The sequence below is a fragment of the Nothoprocta perdicaria genome, unplaced genomic scaffold, assembly GCF_003342845.1.
Source record: "Nothoprocta perdicaria isolate Ctin4 unplaced genomic scaffold, notPer1 scaffold_340, whole genome shotgun sequence".
NCBI lineage: Eukaryota > Metazoa > Chordata > Aves > Tinamiformes > Tinamidae > Nothoprocta > Nothoprocta perdicaria.
In genome coordinates this window covers 61,382-81,267 of record NW_020455578.1, presented here as the reverse complement: position 1 = coordinate 81,267, position 19,886 = coordinate 61,382, and the positions used below count along the sequence as shown (strand labels likewise).

The 19,886-nt window shown below is 42.8% G+C and overlaps 1 protein-coding gene across 1 annotated transcript in view; it reads left to right on the top strand.

Annotated features, from left to right (window-relative positions):
• Window positions 1-19,886, top strand: part of PCDH15 (protocadherin related 15) — a 129,784-nt gene that overhangs the window by 67,623 nt on the left and 42,275 nt on the right. The window contains exons 17-21 of the mRNA XM_026043910.1: window positions 4,013-4,141; window positions 8,140-8,445; window positions 9,134-9,358; window positions 12,685-12,801; window positions 18,996-19,136. Of these exons, the coding sequence (XP_025899695.1) occupies window positions 4,013-4,141; window positions 8,140-8,445; window positions 9,134-9,358; window positions 12,685-12,801; window positions 18,996-19,136 (918 nt within the window). The remainder of the gene's footprint in view (window positions 1-4,012; window positions 4,142-8,139; window positions 8,446-9,133; window positions 9,359-12,684; window positions 12,802-18,995; window positions 19,137-19,886) is intronic.

Genomic DNA, 19,886 nt, shown 5'->3' with positions numbered 1-19,886 from the left:
GGTCAGTACTTCCTAGGCTCTGTTGGAAATGTCTTTTGATCCTGAAGCAAAGCGACCTTGCCACTACACTTGCCTTTTTGTAGCTTTTCAGCAAAAAATGATGAAGCTAAAGGTTGGTGATGCAAACGTGTGCTGCTGCTTCCCCTTTCATTTCTGTGCTGCTAGTTCCAGTCTTCCCACTTAACCCTCTTCTAAAGATCAGTTAGGTGGAGAGCTGTATCCTAGACTTGTTATTTATCCAGTCAAATGCATTAAACCTATTTCAGCATTTGTCCTGGAAAACTTTGTACAGATTTTCATATTAAACAGTGAACAGTCATATGGAGATCTATAGTTATAGAGGTAGTGAAAACAGGGTTTTCTGAAAACCCACAGCAATACCAAGAGAGGAGCATCCTGTAGTTGGACTGTGCAAGACACCTGGGAATGCAGCAGTGCTCCTACAAGCTCTGTCATGGAATAATAGTGCAGAGGTCTCATTAAGCTCAGATACCTAAAATCATGTTTGGCACTTCTTCACATGGTGTTCCTGCACTAACAGGGTACTTTTTGTCACGTGTGAACTGCTCTTCTTTCTTGATGGCTGGGAGTTTGGGAGCTTTCACCTCTAACTCTGTGCTGTGGAATGGGGAGATTTAAGTAAAACATGCCTGTCTAGCACGATATTGCACCGCAGAAATCCTTTCTGAAATGTAGGTTACGGAGAAGATACTCGTGTCCCTTTCATGTAGAGATGCATTTCTTCTTTCATAGGACTGAACTTGTCATCTGTCCCCTTATATCATTCTCAGAAGGATGTTTTAAAGGAATTATAAATCACCTGGCATGATGTAAAGGGCTTAGAGGTGTGGAAATACAAGTAACACATAATGGTAGAGATGGCCCAAGTGACGGTAATGATCTGATGTTGATGTTTGACTTCAACATGTGCTTAACAAAGAAGTCTCCAAAGTGTGGAGGTGTTGGCTGCCCTTGCCTCCTGTTAGGACAGGATGATGAGAGGTGTGGGAGATGTTATAAAAGTCATCTGGCTTTTATTTTATAAGTAGTAATCATTTAATTGGACCATTTATTTCCCTCTCCTTCTAGTCATAGACTAGCCTAAAAGTCTCTAGCTGATGAAATGGCCCCATCTTCTCACTGGGGGAATACGGGGGTGCCTTGTTTCAATAAGCCTGTAGGATGTCATGAGGGTTCTTTTCTTCTTAACTAGTTGAAAGTGGAAGATGATGGAGCAGATTTAGGATGGAAAACTGTTGTTATGATTACAAAGCTACTATGCCCCACACTAATCCACCTACTGAAAAATGCCATTTAAGGCCCCAGGAAAAAGAAGGATTTTCTGATTGAAGAATGTTTGAGTTTCTCTAAAATGGCAAGTTAATTCAGGAGACAAAATTGTAGAGTCTGTATTTCCATTTTAGGGGCTTATGAGCAGTGATCACAAGATAAATCAGTTTGGGAAGGGCCCTCGGAGCTGATCCGGCCTCCTCCTCAAGGCAGGGTCAGCTACGGCTTTGCTGGCAACTTCACTGTGAATCAGAACACTTAATTCATGGCCCTCAGGAGCAAGAATGTATAAAGAGGATGTTAAAAACTCCTGCACAGTGGAAGAAATACATCACATAAATGCATGCCAATATGGATTCTTGCAACTTCAGCCTGAGACATTACAAGCAGGACTTAAGGCGTTTAAATATATATGTCATTTTTTAATTGGATTCTGTTGTGAGCAAAGATTCTGGCCATTATAAGCTAGACTTCTAAGAGACTTCATCTGATTTAATTCATTGTAAAATAATAATAATAAGGTCCTAAGCACTGCGTTGGAGATGGAATATTTCAGATGAGAAATACTACCATCCTTGGCTCTGGCTGTAGCTCTCCGCTGGGATGAATGGTGTGATAAGTGAAGTTCCTGCAATGGTGGTTGCCAACACTAACTTTTTAAACCCACAAATTTCTGTTTTTCTGATCTTGCTGGGGCCCAAATGCTTCACCTGCAGCTGCAAGCAGCATCTCTGGCCCTGTGTGATGGAGATGCATGAGACAGAGCAAACTCCACACCATGAGTTACCTGTCTAGTATGCCATACAGTTCCAAAATAGCCTATTTCTCCATATTTGTTAGGCCGGGCTAACCGTTCCCATAATCTGTAACATCTGCTGAAGGGAGACTTTTGCATCTGAAACATCCCTGTTGGCTGTGCCCCTGAAATGTGCCATGATGTTTCTCCCCCAAAAGACTTTTTAACAGCTTTCAGTTTAGGCCTACAGCCTGCCTGACACTGTTACCCGCTTTCCAAGGCCTTAGAAAACCTGGTGACTGCCTGAAATCCTTGGCTGGGCTTCCAGAGTTCCTGTTGTTCTGACTTAGGAGCTTGGAGCATTAACAGCCCAGTCTTTATCTGACCTTGAAGTTGCGCTGGATCTGCCACCTGTCCCTGTTAAGCAAGCAATTAAGCGCGTGTTCATTAAGTACTCGGGGAAACATCCTCATTTCCCAAGTAATGAGGCTTAGTTGTAGATAGGCGGGAAAAGATGAGGTGAACGGAAAAATATGGCAAGCTCAGAATCATTTACACAGCGTCTGGTGCCCATGGGTGGAATTTCCGGGCAGGATCTATCACTTCTCTGCATTTCGGAGGGACAAGTCAGGCATAAAAATATATATATAATGTTTTTTAAGGCAGAAAACACTATTTGCTCTTTAATTATGTCAGTTCATGTGCGTGTATGTATTTATAAAGAAAAAAAAAAAAAAACATTTTATTGCCTTGGTACTTGAACAAAAGAAGGAGGAATTTCAGTTGATCCATTAAATAACATAGGGATAGACCTTGGTTCCCGTAGCGTTCAGAGCAGAATTTTAAGCTTGAAGACCACCACATACAAATGTCCAGTCCCGAAAACACAGGGTTACAAGCTCCCTACACTTCAGAAATACACTTCTGCTTGGCTTTCAAGGTGCCCATAGTTGCTGATAGGGTCACAGTTGAAGCTGCCCGGGTTTTGGAGGGTTCTTCCTTCATGCATTTTGTTCCTCAAGCCAACACGTCAAGTCAACCAGCAGCCACCGAGGGAAACCAAAATAGCCCTATCTCAATGCACCATCTCCATTYCATCGTGCGAGCTACATCCGGGCATCCTGGCTATCTTAGAAGAGCACTAATAATTARAAATTATAATAGTTAGTAATTACTAGTAACAGAGAACATGCATCTCGTATGACTCTGGAATTAATTCTGCTCCTTAGAGCAAGCAAGTAGGGCTCGCTTGAGATGGTTCAGGCCAAGATGCGGTTTTCCAATAGCGTGCAGAGCATTAATTAATTACAGTACACTTTTTGTTACTGCTGTACCTACCACGTATATCTGTTTCCTTCACTGTTAAAGCTAAAGGAGAAGTGGGGCCTTCAGGAAATTCAAAAAAATGATGAAAAAGGATTTTAGGTGCACAAAGGCTTCTGTTTAAGGTTGTCTATTTGACTTACCTTTTTTAGAACCAGTTAAACACGATTTTTAAAAGAAGAGTCAATGGAACTTGTTCATGCTGTGGAGGCTGATTGCAACATTAGTAGAGCACATTTATTTTCATCTCTCGTTCTGGTGGGAATGAGTAGTCATTAAATGCCTGAGAAGGAGCAGTGTAAACAGGAAAATGATCCTTTATTTTCTCCTCAAATGATTTTGCTCTCTGATACGTGAGTTGATCTCCACGAGTTCTAATGTCGATGCTGTGGTCTGTATTTCAGATGGCTACACTAGGAAAAGGAGGTCTGCAGAAATACGCACTGCTAGCCCAATCTTCTATGGTTTTAGGGTAAAAACCACAATATTTTCTACTGGTGTTGCCATCATGTTTAGGTTAATAAGGCTCAAACTGATGCCAAGTATTACAACCTCCATGCAAAATGTCAAGCCTAAGTAAGGGAGGAATTAAAAGACCCCAGTGCTGCTCTGTAAATGTGAAGGTGATCCATATTTATGATCCATAATTTTCTTTCTTTACAGACCTCAACGGCTACTGTTAATATAGTAGTGACTGATGTAAATGACAACGGGCCCGTTTTTGATATGTTTTTACCTAAAAACCTCTCTGTCCAAGAGGAGGAAGCCAATGCTTTTGTCGGCCAAGTGAGGGTAAGTCGCTAACTCTGCAGGGCTAAAACTTAATGATATTGCATGAGCAGCCCAGGCCATTGGAGAAGAGCACAGAATAATTGTACCCTGAGGAAGAGGACAGATGCACAACCATAGTCATGGTGCTTCTTTCCAAATTTATATTATTCAGGTTTTTGCCAGCATTTTTTTACACATATCATTTCTTGTTCATTTTTGATGAACTTACCTTACCTTCCACTTTTGTTGCTCGTTTGTGAAGGCTGATTTGATGCACATTGCCCTTTAGGTTTTGGAGGATTCCTCCATATAATTTCATTTGCATGTTACACAGTGTTCCCTGTATCTCTACTCATCTTTCCATATAGCCTGACACCCTTAAAGGTAGGTGCTGCTCTGAAGATGTCCAAACCAAGCTGTAATTTTCCTGGGCGATGACTCAAAGGACTTGAAGGACTTCTGCCTGCTTCAATGAAGACTAGAGTTCTCCTGAAGCTTATTTTTGTTATGCTATAGTAAACCACCAATTACTTCCAAGGGTTTTTGGGGGACCCTTCTGCATGCAGAAATTAGGATTCCTGCAATTAAATCTCTCCTCATAAATTTGTAAATTACTGTCATTCTGGTCGTTTTATGTGGTCGTTCTTCATTATACATCTTAAAATGTATGGATGCAATAATTCAAATCAGTGCTAAGTATCTTTAAAATCCATTTTGTGCTCTGCTGGGTGCCCTCAAGGTGTAATAATCTTCCTGAACACGAGACTGAGTCTATTTTTGGCTCAGATAAAACAATAAAATGAAATATGTCGTTGCAACAGGACCTCTATATCTTATAAATTACTGTAATTTCTGAGTTGTGTTGTGTTGAAACCGTTTAATGAAGCCTTTTGATAGCTCGTTCCCAGTTGGGGAACGACAAGAACTGGTTATATCATTTATTGTCTTGTTTATCACCGCTCCTAATTCTCAGTCTCTGGATGGGGGRAAAAAAAGCTTTCCCTTTATAATGCAAATATTTGGATGTACTTTCTGACGTTTCAAGTTCATAATTGCAAATAAATGGTGCAGAAAGGAGTGATATGGGCATTTGAAATTATTTTCTAGCTTCAGTGAGAGTGTTGAAGCAAAGCTCATTAGCATTGAGGTGCACTTAGGTGGTTTGGGGAAAGTCTTCTTTTAAAAAAAAAAGATAAAAAGAAATAGAATAAAAGAAGATAAGATCTTTCCCCATACTGGCCCCTGATGAGATATATCTGAGKGCTTGTGTCACTGCAAGGATGCTCTCCATGATCTCCATGTCCCTGGTAATCCGGAGCGGTTCCTCCTGACTGGAACAAGACGTCCAGTGCATCCATCCCAGTGGGTGGATAATGTCCCCTCACTGTAGACAGGGAAGGTCTATGGAAATTCCAAGTTACAAAACAGGTTTTTTTGTTGTTGTTGTCTTGGTCCTCTTGCATCCCTCCTTGTTGCATTTCCCTGGTCAGTAGTTTCCCATCTCTTAACATGTGTCTTAATGGACAACTCTTGGATTGGACTTTTGGATTGAGCCTTTTGAATCCAGCTTTTAGATTGGRCTGCTGAGATTTCTGTCACTGGACTAAGAAATTAGGGTTTCCCTGAGCTCACAAGGCAGGATTAAGCTGGGCCTGCAGACTTGGGAATCTATTTTCCAGTTTCTAATCTGGATTTTATTTTCTTGTGGCTTGAATGATTGCCACCACACTCATCACACGGGTAAAATTTCTAACTGTCTTTCACATAAAAACAGCCAGTGCAGGTCTCTCAGTTTAGGGGTTATACTCCCAATGAAAGCAAGCCTATCTCTTTTTAAGTGTTACAAGGTGAGTAGCTTTGGTGAGAGATTCCCGAGCCCCTTAAATCAGGTGTTTGCAGCCATTGCCTTCCTTTGCCATAACAAATTACTCTTAAAAAATGGTATGAAGAAGAAAAGAGTAGCTTGGTCAATAAGGGCCTTCTGTCATCTGCTGAAACACTCCTGTCAATTAGAGGGGACCTTTAGAGTATTTAAAATTATTTGAGTGTGGGATGTTAGAGCATCAAAAAGGGCTTTGAAATGGTGAGGTAGCTGAAATCTGAGGCTATAACCTTGGATTTGGGGCTGGCCTCCCCAGCTGGCCTAGCCTGGCTGTGTGAACCAGGCTGCCAGTGACAGCTCACACACTGTGTCCCCAGCCTTGCAAATACCTTCCTGCACTGTATATCCTGCAGCAAGACTTTGTGCAATAACTCGATACGTTTGTTGTTGTTAACGTAGCCGCTGCCTCTTCTTGCGGTGTAAACCGCCAAGTTTTGTGACGTGCGAGAAATGATATAGCAGAAACATTCAACACGTTTAAAAACACTTGCGTATGTTTTTGGTTTGGCTTAAACAGACAATAGAGACTTTGTGTTTCTTATCTGGAACTTGTGCAAAAGCTGTTGCTGTAATTCTATAGCGGAAGGTATTATTTATTGTTTTTGATTATATTAAAGGTGTAGTTTGAATGTAGTTTAGTACTTTAATGTAGTTTAAAGCTTTCAATTCTTTAAAAGTCATACTAATAAAAATCCATAGAAGCCTTGGTGTGCCATAAGAACAGCTGGAGAGCAGAAAGCGTCATCCAGGTGGGTAGGGGACGTAGATCACATGTCCCCAAAGAAAAGCAGAGGGAAAGCTGAATGCTGGGGAGGTGCAGGTGGAGGTAGAGCGGATGCGTTTCGGCTTTGGGCTGTGACGAGAGGCTGCCTGTTGTGCTGGCTCCTCTCCACAAGCTGCTGTGTCACATTGCAGTCCCCCAGCCCCAGGCCTGAGCACGAGCCCTCAATCCCCTTCMGCCCCATCGTTGTCCACCGCGGGTGTCGGTGGGAGGCCGCTTCTGAAACGACCCTTAATGMTACAATTAATATTGTTGACGTTTACACAGTTGTCGTTGTATTTCAGAACTAATGACCCCTTCGGAGAGGCTTTGGTAATCTGGGTGTCCCAGAATTGTTTTTTCCAGCTGTTTAAGAACTGAGGAAGATCATACGTTACTTTGGGACATCATTGTTCACGTTCAGAAAGTTTTCTTGGTGTTGGAGTGTAGTTGGTGGTTGAAATCTGGTTTTCCCATAGTAGATGGAGGCTGTAGTCTTGTAGACCACATAGACCATAMAAATAAAGCAATGATTTAGTTGCATTCTGAGGTCTCCAGGTTCTCCTCCTTCTCTCATACTTTATAAGCCAGTTCTGTTAGAGATGGTGGTAGTCATGTAGATCTGAGAAGCAGCAGTGGGTGCTAGAGGCTTCTCAGAGGACCACAGAGGAAATGGGATCAGTTGTAAACTAACTTCATCAGCCATGCRTTGATTAAAAAGTTGTGTTATCTATAGACTGGTCATTATGAAGTTGTAGCTTTTACAGCTTATTGCATTGATGTAGAGCAGGAGGAAAGAGGAGTGGAATTTTTCCTATTAACAACTTTAATTAACTTTTAATTGATTTCTGGGAAGATAAATGGTTTCATTATAAAGTCTCATAATGAACACCTTTACTGTTATTAAAGATTCAGAGGAATTTCCTGATGGCTGTTCTGATAACAAAGCCTCCGAATCTCTTGCAGTCCTCCCTGTGGTCCATATTCTCATTTATAAAGGGAAATAACTGCAACCATCTTGCTGATACAATGCCCTTTGCTTAATTCATGTGACGTGATTAATCAGGCCTTTAATTAAGGAGGGGGGAAAAAAAAAAAAAGGATCAACTTTCAAACTGTGTTAGGRATCTACCAACTCTGGAAAGAAAGTTATCTCAATCTTGTCCATCCCTAGAAGGGTTAGTAATTAATAGCAAGGTCTATTTACTGATACTTAAATGTGAGGCTTGGTAGGGTAGGTGAGTGCCAAGAGACCGACGGAGCRAAATCACAACAGGCAGAGATCGGGTTTGACTCTCAGCTTGGTGCTCCCACGTGGGTATGACTTGCATTTAAAATATGCCCTKAACTGCAGTGTTTCTTCCTCCGTTTTTCCAGGCTACGGACGCCGACGCCGGAGTCAACGGGCAAGTTCATTACAGCCTGGCAAACCTCAATCACCTTTTCCGCATCACGTCCAATGGGAGCATTTACACGGCAGTAAAGCTGAACCGGGAGGTGAGGGACTACTACGAGCTCACGGTGGAAGCGACGGACGGCGCCGCCGACCCCCGCCGCTCCACGCTCACGCTGGCCATCAAGGTGCTGGACATTGATGACAACAGCCCCGTCTTCACCAACGCGTCCTACACGGTCTGTGTGCCAGAAAACCTGCCGCCTGGCACCGTCTTCCTGCAAATAGAGGTAAGGGGACAACAGGGAGATGCGTGTTTTTAACTTACGTGGTGAAACGCATTTGGAAACGTCAGGGTATGTTGCAGTTTTTCTTTGGAAAAATTGAAGCGTGCTACTATTGCACTTAACACCTTTTGGAAGGGGGTTTTATTCTCCAGTGTCTTTTTTTCTGCTCTTGGAAGCTGATCGTGTTGCTCCCAACCGTTTTCTTCGCTCACAAAGACAGGACTTAATCCAAGTAATTTAGACAACTGAAATGTCTTGACCCTGTGTTGTAGTCAGTGCAGACAAGTTGCCTCTGGAAGTGGTTASAACTGTGCTTGTCCAAGATGTTCAAGTGAAGCAGGCCCTTGGGGCTGTCCTCATCTTCTCCTCATGGACTATAAAAAATACTTGGAGAGCTAAATGCTCAAGGCTAAGCTAGATATCTAAAGACAGCAGAGAGTCACTTCCTGAAGGAAGTCTACGCGTCATCCCAGTGTTCAGGTCAGCGTCCTGACGAGCAGGGTCTGTCCTCAGATGGCTTCAAGAAGGTGGGTTTGCTCTGAAACCAGCAGCAGATAGACTGTTAGTCAAACAAGCAGTTCAAGTARTCAGCAGTGTGGCGCTCATCATACTGATGGAAATAGGTTTGCCTTTGTGTTTGTATGAAAATGGATTTTCCTACCATTTTTTTTCCCTGTATTGCATTCTCCAGGCTAAGGACGTGGATCTCGGTGCTAACGTTACCTACCRGATTCGCACGCAGGAAGCACTGCAGTATTTCGCGCTCAACAAGTACACGGGAGAGCTGTCGCTCCTCAAGTCCTTGGACTATGAGTCTTTCTCCGACACGGAAGCCACCTTCACCTTCCTAGTGGAAGCCTTCGACAGCAAGGGCACCATGCCCCCCGGTCTTGCTACTGTCACCGTGAGGATCAAGGTGAGAGGGAAAAGTCCTGTCCAACACCCAAAATCTGGGCAGCCCTGCGAGGTGAAACCTGGGAGCCTGGCAGCAGAGCTGCTTTCCTCCTTTTCCCTTTGCAGGAAGCAACTGCCTTTTCCCGACACTGACTAGTGCAGTTAATCGCACAGTTTAGAGCAGCTGTAATTATTCTGCTCTGTGGAATTACGTAGTTAAACCAGGGTGTGTGGATTTATGAAGCAGAGAGGCTGATTTGTGAAGACTCGGCAGATCTAAACAGCTAGCCCTTTAGCATCCCTGGAAGATGGCAGTAAGATTGTTTGCAAAAGTGACGCTGTCATATTTCAGTTAAAGCTCTCATAAATTGTAATTTTATGAACCATTCGGGTGTATTGAGTGCTGATGTGGCACGCTGCATCTTACCTCTGGGTTTCTGCTGCGTGAAATACAGAGCTGCAGAGGAAACAGGCTTATTTAGCACTTTTGCACCATGAGTTGCTTTTGAAGGTGAGCTACAGCATCGCTTTCATCCTTCAGCTCTCTCGCCAGTAATGTGGGGTTGATGCTATTTTGGTTTTTGATGTTGTTCTTTTGAGTCTTTTGTTTGTTTTTGTGAGGATCCACAAATTAAAAATTATTTACAGTTCAGACACGAGCAGTTTTACTACCTGTTTTAGTTTGGTGGCATTGGTCCATTGGGTTCCATTTAATATTTTGAAGAGTTCTATTTGTCAGCTTTGGCTCAGTTATTGAATTATTTGTCTCAGTTATTGAATTACTCAGCTCAGTTCAACTTCGCTGAATAATGACAGAGAAAGGGGACATCTCAGGTTATTGGTGCTGACCACAAAGGTGTAGGAATATTTCTGCAGTGCTTCTCCATCTCAGCAAAATTTCTCAGATTGAGATATGGTGCCAGGGTTTCCTACTCATMCATCCTCTTCCTCAGCACTTTCCAAGTGGATGCAGGAACCAAATAGCTTTTGATGTCATTCCCTGAGCCTTTTCTGTCTATGCACCAAAGGAAGAAGTGGCTCAAACTTTTTCTGGAAAAGGAATTTACTCTCAACATAGCGAATTTCTGAAAGAATCAAAATGTGTTTCTTAAGGCATTTGTCTTCAAATAGGTATGTATTCAGAAAAACAGAAAACCTTTTTTAAAAAGAAAAGACAAAGGTAGAAAATATGTTGTGCAGGCACAAGGTCATCACGTCCTGGGCAGCTACGAGAGTGGGACGGTTCCTGTCATCCGCTCGGTGAGGACGGTCCTCAAAGCACCAAGTCCAGCCCTAGCTCCTGAATGAATGGTGGGGTAGATGATGCCCCTGATGGTACACGGCGTTCTGGATGCTCCCTTCTATGGCTTATAGTTTTTATCCCTTGCATTATTGTCCCTTTACACGCCTGTTGATTCAGAAGGTGTTTTGATGCATGGGGGTGTTTCTGCATGGGAGTGTTTCTGCATATAGATCTGGGCTTGCAACACATATCTATATGTGCAGCTCATACATCCCCATGCATCTCTTCATACGTGGTCCTGCACTGCCCGTACCTGCCCTGTCTTTGGAGTTTCTAGCAATGCCTTGTTGCAAGCTGGGCAGTGAGATGGGTGCTAAAACCCTGTCCATCCCTCCATCTCAGTGCTGGGACTGTTCTGAACATGGATCTGAATGAATTTCCAGATGGAGGAAAACCCAGTGTTCCAGTGAGCATCCGCAAATATCTTGCTATCACCAAACTACCCCAACCCCAGGGATTACTTGCTGTGGTTCAATCCTCCAGCCTTGGTCCTGGCAGATTAGCTGGGGTGCTTGATAGGTGCTTTTTTTTCATTAGAGTCAAAACTTTGAACAAATCTTTTAGGTACATAACTTGAAATGGAAATAATGGCAYCGTATAGGTGAGTATAGATAGCTAAGTTAATGGAGTTAAGGTGTTGACCTATGGATGGTCTTCCTGTGGATGGAGATGAAGGTGTCTTGGCTGCTCACATCTTGTTCCTAGAAGGTTGGGGGGTTCTGAAAAACATCCAGGGATCCACAATCCTCCCATAATTAAAAAATATATAAATAAAGTGAAGCAATCTGATTTTACATGGTTCTCATAGTTTTGGGTGTTGACCTGTATGAGGTTGCTCTCATGCTGTGCTGCTCCCGGAGGCATTTGAGGAGGCAAAGCAGAAGCAACGCCGGTGTGTTGTACACATGCCAGGATGAGATTGCCTGTGCAAAACAGTCCTTGAGTTTATTATTATTGTTATTTCTTCTTAATAATTCAATGGAGTAAATTAACTTCTCGCAAACGGGTCAAGAAGGGGAGGGAGTAGAGCATGTGGTGGCTGGAACTCCATGAGGAAATGCTACTTTGTTTGCATTTAATTCTTATTTTTTTCCCCAAAGCGTATTCCCTTGAGTGCTATTTGAAGTACCTGACTCGTTGCCTCTCATTTGAATTTGATGATCTAAAAGTCTGTTTTAAAATGGGAGGATGGAGGGGGGAAAGTTTGCAGTTTGAACAACTGCCGAGCTTCTTGWATTAATTATCCAATCTGCAATACGTGGATTTGTAAGAGCAATTTTTTATTTTTAATATAGATGTTTATTTTGCTATAATTTCTACTGACAAAATGTGGATGAATGTTTTAAATGACATTTAGTGCAGCACACRAGTGCTTGTTGCATGGGGAGTTACAGCTTCCTTTGAACGGGTTGGAAGCGCCGTTATATAAATTTTGCCCAGATCCTTTGCTTTTAGGTGCATTTGGGCTGATGAGTCCCAAAGCTGAAGTGTGTGTTTTGCTTTAGCAGAGGTGGGGGAAGAAAAATTCAAGTTACGGGGGTGGCTCTGCGAAGAAAGCTGGAAGCCAATTTTTACATTACAATAAGAATTAAGATTGAGAGATACATACTTCTATTTTTTGAAAGGAATATGTAGATAAATTTGCTGGGCTTCACAAGGAGAGTGTTTTGGCCTCAAAAAAAAGAGACTTTCAGGTGACTTGGGACAGGTGAAAACAAAAACTTTTGACTATCCCAAGATCCTGGATGAGAGCTGTAGCTCTGTATGCAGGTCAGTGCACGTTGCCCTACGTTTGCACTTTTTGCCCAGAGAACACTAGTTAATGTATATACTGGCACATACATATGAGTGCATATGCATATACATAATATATATATATATATTTATCTTTCTATATATGTATTTGTAATGGGAGGGAATCGCAAATAGGAAGGAGGGATTGGGCTAGAGTTTGGAAAACCAACCCCAAAGAAGAGCCACAACTGCAAATGTGTCTGTAATTTTCGCTGGCCCTCGAGCCCTGAACTCTCCCTTGTGTTTCGCAGGACATGAATGATTACTCGCCAGTCTTCAGCAAGAAGCTCTACAGGGGAATGGTCGCTCCTGACGCAGCCAAGGGCACCGTTATCACCACTGTTACAGCTGAGGACCAAGATCCCCCGGTAAGCAAAAAGATTGGGTTGCTGCTCTGCACCTCCAAGGCAATCAGATGTCTTGAGTCCTCCTAGGTGACCTAACGTTCACCACACCAAAGGGGACTGTCATGAGTCCTGGTGCTCCTTCCTGGGCATGCAGTGTCTGAGCCAGGTGCAACTGAGTCAGGGATGAAGCCTGAAGCACTTGACAGAGCTGAACCCCTGGTTCTGACTCACTAGCCCTTCTGAAGGGCAATAGTAATTCCTGTAAACAAAAGATGACAAAAATTGGGGACAGGATGACACACAGAGGACAGTAAGCCTCAAAGATGTGCTGCCAGCCGGGTGTAGTTTCTAACTGGCTGTTTGACATCACAAGGAGGATAATCTTGGAAGGAAACTGTTGGGAGGCACCATTTCACACACCTTAAAGGCTGATGGCTGKGATGCGACACAAATGGGCAGTAGCTTAGATGATTTTTTGAATGTACATTTTCAGTGAACCAAGTGCCATGTACTGGAATGCTCTGTTTCAATGTCAGAGAATCATTTTAGCTCCATTTCTGTATCAGTATTTATTTTAGATTCTTGATTATTTTATAGCACAGTATTTTGGCCTTACAAAATACTTAACCCAATGAATCTGTGTGTGCTTGTATATTTTTAATTCTGTGCAATTAGCACATTTCACATTTTCTTAAAAAAAAAAGAATAATCCCATCAACCCATCATCTTTTATGCAGACACGTCTTGCCTATTTCTTTCTGGACTTTTCCCATTTCTAGCAGCTCTTGCTGTTACACAGGTGGATAAATACAACAATTGGATGCAGATGAGCTTGTGTGCTCTTCAGCACGACACAGAATCATGTGTATAGGAGGATATAAAACCCAACTAAAATACTTACTTCTCCCAGATTCCTTTTAGGTGATTTCCTCGCATCTTGTATAGGTTGCAGGAAGTTATGGCAGCAGTTTCTGTGTCTGTGGAGAAATCAATGAACGTGCCTGACAGGCACAAATTGCAAAGTGGGGGACACCGTTTTTTGCCATTGCAACAGGCGTAAGAGCGGAGAACAGTCATGTCATCGTAATGTTTTTGAGATCAACTGTTGCCTTGCTTTGATTTATGTGAATACTGAAAAATAAAGCTAGCCCTTRGGCACAGAAGGACTAAAATAGCCGTAAAGTCCGAAGTTTCCTTTTTTTATATATATATAGTTTTTAAAGTAGAACAGTTTTTTTAAGTTAGTGTTTTATTTCCTGCTGAGGGCTTACAGATTTTGCTAGAAAAGAAGAAGGGAAAAGAGATGACGAGAAAACTATGAACACCTAAGCCTGTTTAGATGTTCTATGCTACCAGCACATTATTTCAAGCTGGCTGTGACATTCAGTGGGGTCACGAGGGATTTGGTACAAATTTGCTAGAAATTTTTAGACAAAATAAGGGCCTTTTGTCCGTCCAGCGGGAGCCCCTTTGTTCAAATTGCCGTAAGGACAAGACTATTATAAAAGGAGAAGGGTGGGTCTGGATGCAGAAGATAGAGGTTGGCCACTCTTGATGGCCTTCCGTTTGCTCCCGAAGACACCGTTTTCTCGCCTTGCCCAGCCCTGAGGCCGCCGGAGTGGGGCTGCAGTTGGTCTCATAGTCTTGCCCTAGGGGCAGAGCAGGTTGAAAGCAACATCTGGAGAAGGTGACCCAGAAGCAGGGCTTGCTCCTTCTCCAGACATAGGCATGGGCAGGGCTGCTGGGAGGCGCCTACGTGGGCCCAGTGGTCCCTCCTAGTCCCCAGGGAGCCAGGGCGGTGACAGCAGTGGCAACAGATGAGGCCACCAAAGTCAACCTTCATGGATTGTCATTAGAAGACAGGTGTAGAGGATGGGTTGTTTGGGGTGCAAAAATGTGTCATGATTACCAATTACTAATGTCAAACCAAAAATCTCTGTGTTAAATTCAGATGATCCCAAGTAGGGGTTTTATGATGGTTTTGTTTTAACCTGTGGATTTTGAAGTGGTCGTAAAATCTTGGCCTGCAGACATGAGAGAGCTCTGATAGTTATTCCTTCAACTCCTTAGTGAAATGTCAATTAAAACTTGGAAATGAATGCATTTTGCTAGCGGCCAAAGTAGGGTTTGAAGGTTCATCTTGAGCAAGTGTCATTTTAAATTCTYATCAGTTTTTTACTTCTGTTATTTTCCAGTTTCATTTCTCTTCCTTTTGCAGTAACTGATAATTGTTCTTTACGAAGTTAGCTTTACATTTTATTTTTTAAATCTAATCTGAAATACCATTCTGGTAATTGAAGTGCAGTAAATTAGATTTGCATGTGTTGCTAATATATGTAATATCAATGTATTTCGTTTATTGCTGCAGTCCATAATACATTTTTTTCCAGTGTTGGGGSGCAGGTATGATAATACCCTCTACCAAAACATGTATTTTTAAGATGAGGAATGAGAAGAAAAGGGAGCTCTGAGGAGAGCAGGACTAAAAGTCTGTAGTTATGGGCATAAGACTGGGATAAAAGAGAAGGAAGTGTCAAAGATGGCAGGAACAGAGGCCAAGAGAAGGGAGGAAGYGAGAAAAACCTGACATTTGCTTTTGGCCACGTTGGTACGTTGGGTTTGAGAGGTGGTGAGTGAGTAGGATGCCTGACCCCAGGCGTTTCTTACTTTCCCACACTCAACTGCTCTTAACATTTAATCAAGCGTAGAGAGTTGATGAGTGTGAGGTAGTGCCCTTTAGGTGGCATATGCCCTGTGGCTCCTTCCAAGGATATCTTGGACTCTTCATGGTGGTGAGACACCTTCACTCCTCCATGCAGGAACAAAGTCACTGTCTGAACCTCTCGAGCGCTTCTGAGCATCATGGCAGTACCCATCTCCRAATGGAGATGCCCATCTCCATTCGGCTTTCATTCATCAGTCTTACCRAATCTATCCATCAGACATGGAGAGGGTCCTCGTGACTGCTCTCTGTCCCTTCTGTCCCCATTCCTTTGCTGTGACATAACAGGATGAGTCCTCTGGATTTTGAGTGGTTGATTTGACTTAAATCAAAACTAAATATATAACGCATATACGAAAAGCATGTCCAAGTTTTTTATTCTTATGCATGTCTTAAGTATTTCTTCACCATGATCAGTGTATCCGTTACTGAGGTGATGAAAGATGCCAGGTAGTTTTAGCTATCTCCTCTAAGTGCCTTTAATCCTCCAAGAATTTACAAGGGAGAGTTTCTTCAGTTATTTGAGGCTTAGATTAAGTAGATGCTTAATTTCCTTATGACCATGTTCTTAGGATTCATATATGCCTTTTTATTATTTTTTTCCATTGAGGTAATCCTTGCCAAAGCCAGGCTGTTTCTTGCCTGCATAGTCTTAATTTATTTTCAATACAACCTGATGCAGACCTCTACTTTTTATGGGCCACCTGTGTCCCCAACTTCACCACATCTCACTGAATGGTTTGTCTGGTCTGGTGACACCTTGTAGCAGTCTGGTGCCATGAAGCCCTTTGGTGAAATGAGACCARTCATCCCTATTGTCTCCTCCTACACACGTGCTGAAAACGAAATGCTCAGAAGATATTTAATTAGAGATTTTGCAGGTATTTGATCAGAGATAAAAGCCATCTGAGCTCAGCCTCTCACAAACGGTTCCTGCTGGATTTGCAAGCACCCGTTGCAGGTTTGTTTAAGGGAAGCTTGCTGTCAATGTAATGAGCTCTTAAAGCTGTTTCGTGTCACAGTCCTAAAAGCTTATGTTGTTTTTGTATGCAGCATGTTACAGTTACTAATTCAGGATTTGCTAGATCAGGCTCTTTCACCAAGCTGCTTAGTAAGGATTGAACTGGTTCAAATTTTAGAGCTGGCRCATGTGACCCTAAGGTTTCTGTGCATAAGTGTTCAGTTCTCAGCCCACAGCTGGTTTGAAGCCCACCTATGAAGGGCAGACATCCTCTTGAGAAGGGACGGAATCACCTGCTCCAGGAAATCCATGGTGTGGCATGATCTCCTTCAAGAAACCGCTTCCATCCCTGTGAGCTGCTCACACCTGAACTGGCCCAATGTGTTTACCCAAGACTTGAGGGACACTGGAGAACCTCTAATCCCAGGGGTTCAGATCCAAAGGAGCAGATGAAAGAGGAGTTCATGCCTCTTCTCTGCCTCTCGCTGCAGAGCTGAGCAGCCTAAACCAAGGAGAGGGTCCTGCTGCTCTAGGGAGGTGGAAATTTTAGTGGTGCAGCAGCAGCTTTGGGAACAGTGGTATCTCCATGTAGTGTCCACAAGGGCTAACTCTGCACCCTCCTCTGCCCAAGCTGGTGCCTGGATACCACAACATTTGGACCATGTTTCTTTTCTGAATCCCATGCAAAGCATTTTTAATCACTGTCCTTTAAGGAGCAGTAATGCTGCTTTTGCAGACCATCAGTAACATGTCCATAAATGAATTCTGGGCCGTGCTTAATTGTCGCTTTACTTGCAGCGTGTTAGGAAGRGCATGTGCAGCCAGCTGTGTGTGCTTGCCCTTAGTGCTCCTCAATAGTTTCCATTGAAATAACTCTACAGTTTGTCCTCGGTCAACTTTCCGTGACGTAAAACACTTCCAGTGTTGGTTGAAACCTATGGATGGTGTGTCTTTATTCGTTATGAATAATGAATACCTAATGGGATTCTAGGTCCCTAATGATGGTACATTTAGATGCGATATTTGTTTTTAAATGTGCACTTTGGGTGTTTTGCACACTCCACAGCTTTTTTTTTTTTCATGCCTGAAGTCACTGCTGGGGTAAAATTCCTGTTAAAATAGCAAGAATGTCGCCTCCAGCTTGCAATGTGTGTTAGAAATGGAGCCCACTTAAATAAAACGTTAACAAATTGTAATTAGTGAATTCTAGAATGGTATCCAAAAATGAGTGAAAAACGAGGGGGGAAAAAAAAGATGCTTGTGGCATGAGTCCTGCTATGTAAAGTCTATTGCTCTGTTGGTTTAATTGCAAATATTGCCTAGTGTATTGGAGTTTTGCTGTTGACATAAGAATGCATCTAAATTAATTCAAAACAGAAGCAAAAGATGATGAATATTTGAGATGATTAAAACTTACTTATAAATAGATTTCCCCACTAAGTCTCTCTGGAGCTTCTCATAATTGTGTTGGTGCCAGAATACAGTAAATGAAAATAAATCTCAGTTTTGTTATTTCCAGAGATGACAGGAGGAAAGCCAACCCAATGGCCATATCAGGAAGAATAGCATGATGTGAATTTTGTTTATTTAAAACCAAATTACCTTGAGTGTGCATGTTTAATGATGATAGCTTTTAGCTTCCCAAGCAAATATGAGGACCATTTCTCTAAACAAAGTAGAGTGGATTTCAGCAGGTAATTTGCCCTTAATTACAGTGTTGATGAACTAAATCCCAGAATGTCAGGGGGAAAGTTGTGTAATCACCGTTGTTACACTGCGATCTCGGCAGTTTCTGGCATTTTCAAGGATTTGCACCTCTTTAATGTGCACAGCCTAGCAAAATAATTTTAACTCTAAGCATGGTCTTCCATATAAGACTTCATCAGTCCTCCAGGTTTATTTGGCAGACCCAAGCTTGGCTTATCACAGGCGATGGCTGCCTAGGAACAGTGTCTTGGGACTGAAACACAGATGCTGAGTGCCCGGTGCACTTGGAAATGCATCCTTCCTGGCCCAAGATGGGATCCTTCCTTCCCGACGGTGCTGTGGGAGGAATACAATGGATACATGCGGAAGCTGTTTGTCAAAAGCAACATTATTTATCTAGGAGGTGGAAATACCTAAAGCAGGTAGCTAGGCTCATATACTGGATGTTGCTGAGAGGAGGACTAGCCCACCTGAAGCACGATCCTGCTTCTGCATCAAAAACCCCAAGAGTCACCAACACAAGCAATGGTCAACTTCATGTTTTAAGTGTTTTCTGTGAGTGAAACATTTTTGTTTTTGTTTTCAGCTGTTTTTCTAACAACTTTCCAAATCTCTGATCGTTTTCCTCATTGAGAGGCTGCTGCTCTTTCACCATGAGATACAGCTTCTCTTTGAGAAGGCTCCTCAAAAACCGCCTGTGTCAGGCAGGCAGGTTGCACGTTGGCTTCACCGTGGTCTGTGTTACTGTTGCTGCCTTTTAAACCTTGACCAGCCTCACAGGGGCGAAGCCTGGGCCAATGGGTTTGGGTTGTTGTTGCYTTGCAGGGCACCCCGGCGAGCCGAGTGCGGTACAAAGTGGACGTCGTGCAGTTCCCCTACAGCGCCAGCATCTTCGACGTGGAGGAGAACTCRGGCCGTGTGGTGACCCGCGTGAACCTCAATGAAGAGCCGAGCACGGTGTTCAAGGTACCAGTGTTGCTGTGGGCTGCGTTTCTTCAGTGCTTGTTTTCCACTGTTGTGCGGGGCTGCGATGTCTACAACAACAGCGATGAGATGGGGTGGTTGGCCAAGCTGGGAGATGGGTCTTGAAGGCAAAGCAAGACTCTGTATCTGCCAAGTACGTGTCTTCACAGTCTTAAGGATGTTCCTAAGAACAAATGAATGGAGAGAGGGAGCTAGAAAACTGTCCGTTACTCCAGAGTTAGCACAGCCAGTCTTAAAAAATTAGACTCTCATCTAGGATTTAGCATCCTAAAGATCCTTTCCAAGACCTGTTGTATGTCCATAATTTTTCTTTAGGTAGGGAATTCTTACCCGTTTCCCCTTCCTCTCTCTTTTTTCTTTTTTTTTTTTTTTTTCCTGTGTTTTTCCTCTCTTTTTATGGGTTCACATAAGTACTTTTTGACTAGAAAAGTACTCCACTGCCTAAATGTAAAACTAAATGGTACTCTTAAAGAAGCTGAAGTTGTCTGTGGAGTTTGTACTTGAGGGCGATCAGTAGCTAGACATGAAGGTGGAAAAATACAAAAGTCAGGTACGTTAAGCAGTCATTGTATTTTGAAAATGTGTTTTACAGAGGACAGTGCAATTTGAATTCCAGTTCACCATGTTTTGGTTTATTTAATAGCAGATGGTTCAACTGGTGGTTTGCAATGCTTTCCCCCCCCCCCCCCCCCCCCCCCTTTTTTTCCTTCTGTTGTCCAGCCATTCTTACCA